Here is a 2,500-nt window from a genome sequence, read left to right on the forward strand (position 1 = left end):
TGTTTTACTCTGACATGTCATGTTGTCCTTTATTAAACTGTCCACCTGCGCTCCACTTCCTGAACGTTGCAGCAGCGGTGTTGTAATGTTGGAGCAGAACCTGAAAGTCTTCTCTGAGGGATTAGTACCCTGCTGCTCTCAGGGAAACCTTCAGACCTTCTCACAACAACGGCTTTACAACTGTTTAGGTCCTGTTGTTGGTTTGACGTCTCCAGATGAAGATTTGCCGAGTTAAAATGTTAAAACTCTCTCCTCCAGTTCAACCCCCCCCCCACACACAGACACAGACACACACACCCACACCCACACCCACACCCAGACACAGACACACACACCCACACCCACACCCACACCCACACACAGACACAGACACACACACACCCACACACACCCACACACACACCCACACCCACACACACCCACACACACACCCACACACACCCACACCCACACACACACCCACACACACCCACACCCACACACACACCCACACACCCACACACACCCACACCCACACACACCCACACCCACACAGACACACACACACACACACACACACACACACACACACACACACACACCCGTCCGTGCTGTCCAATAGCTAGCTTTTAATTGGCGTAGCTGGTTAATGTCCAGAGGTTCAGTTGGATTAACTCAGACGTCTGTCTGGCTGGTTGTCGTGGTGACGGCGCTCTACCGGGTTTCACAGACCATGTGACTCAACCTCAGACGAGGACCTGTCAAACCCCTAATCTAACGGCCTTTGGACGGAGCGCCTGAGAGAGAGGCCTTTGTCTAGACCGCACACACACACACACACACACACACACACACACACAAACACACACACACAGACACAGTACAGCGATGTCACTTTGACTGTGTGTGTGTGTGTGTGTGTGTGTGTGTGTGTGTGTGTGTGTGTGTGTGTGTGTGTGTGTGTGTGTGTGTGTGTGTGTGTGTGTGGTGTGTGTGGATATAGCACAGCATCTCTCTCTTACAGCCACGCCCTAGCACTGCCAACCCACTGACCCTTCACCCTCTGACACACACACACACACACACACACACACCAGCGCCCAACCCACTAACCCTTCACCCTCTGACACACACACACTGCATATCTCTGACATCATAAATGATCACTCAACAGGGTTTTTAATGTGTTTTATATTTGTTTAATCTGTTTGTAAAGCTCTTTGTAACTGTTTTAAAAAGGTTCGATATGAATATAAATACAGTTTATTCTTCTTATTTTGTTATGAGGAACGTGGGCTGGTTTTTTTACAGTAATATACTTTAATCATGCTGTTATTCTTCACAGCTGTCAGTCAAGGAGGCCCCGCCCTGCCCTTGGTGAGCCAGCCAATGACCATCCAGGCTCAGGTGCCTGGTCTGACCACCTCGACGAGCCCCCCGGTCCAGACCCTGACCTCCCACGTCCAGCAGGTACCTGGGAGTCAAACCACACATTGGATCAACAGAACCCAGTAAAGTGAACACATGTTGATGAGAACCTTCACATGGCCTTAACCTCCCCAATATCTGTCTCTCTCTCCCTCCCTCCCTCCCTCCCCTCCCCCCCCCCTCCCTTCCTCCCTCCCTCCCCCCCTCCTCCCTCCCCCCCCCCCCCCCTCCTCCCTCCCTCTCCCTCCCTCCCTCCCTCCCCCCCTCCTCCCTCCCCCTCCCCCCCCCCTCTCAGGTGCTGCTGCAGCCTCAGTTCATCAAGGCGGAGTCTCTTCTGCTGACCACGCTGAAACATGATCCCTGTACCATGGTAACCACCATGTCCTCCCCCTGCATCACCTCCACCACCAACACCTCCCTGCAGGTACACTCACACACTCACACACACACACACACACACTCACACACACACACACACACACACACACACACCGCCACCACCATGTCCTCCCCCTGCATCACCTCCACCACCAACACCTCCCTGCAGGTACACTCACACACTCACACTCACACACACACACTCACACACACACACACACACACACACACACACACACACACACACAAACACTCACACACACACACACACACACACACACACCGCCACCACCATGTCCTCCCCCTGCATCACCTCCACCACCAACACCTCCCTGCAGGTACACTCACACACTCACACACACTCACACACACACACACAAACACTCACACACACACACACACACACACACACACACACACACACACACACACACACACACACACACACACACACACACACACACCACCACCCCCATGTCCTCCCCCTGCATCACCTCCACCACCAACACCTCCCTGCAGGTACACACACACACTCACACTCACACACTCACACACACACACACACACACACACACACACACACGTCACCTCGGGTGTCTGAACTGGGTCAGTCTGTTTTTAGTCTTGATGCTCCTCAGTGCTGGAACAGTCAGGTGGTTTCAGGTGGATGTTCTCAGGTGGATGTTCTCAGGTGGATGTTCTCAGGTGGATGTTC

At 53.2% G+C, this 2,500-nt stretch overlaps 1 protein-coding gene across 1 annotated transcript in view; it reads left to right on the forward strand.

The window, feature by feature from the left end:
- srebf1 (sterol regulatory element binding transcription factor 1) overlaps positions 1-2,500 on the forward strand; it is an 18,842-nt gene that overhangs the window by 5,557 nt on the left and 10,785 nt on the right. The window contains 2 exon segments of the mRNA XM_083697639.1: positions 1,325-1,449; positions 1,703-1,831. Of these exon segments, the coding sequence (XP_083553765.1) occupies positions 1,325-1,449; positions 1,703-1,831 (254 nt within the window).

The sequence above is a fragment of the Argentina silus genome (genome assembly GCF_951799395.1).
Source record: "Argentina silus genome assembly, contig: scaffold_268, whole genome shotgun sequence".
Taxonomy (NCBI): Eukaryota; Metazoa; Chordata; class Actinopteri; order Argentiniformes; family Argentinidae; genus Argentina; species Argentina silus.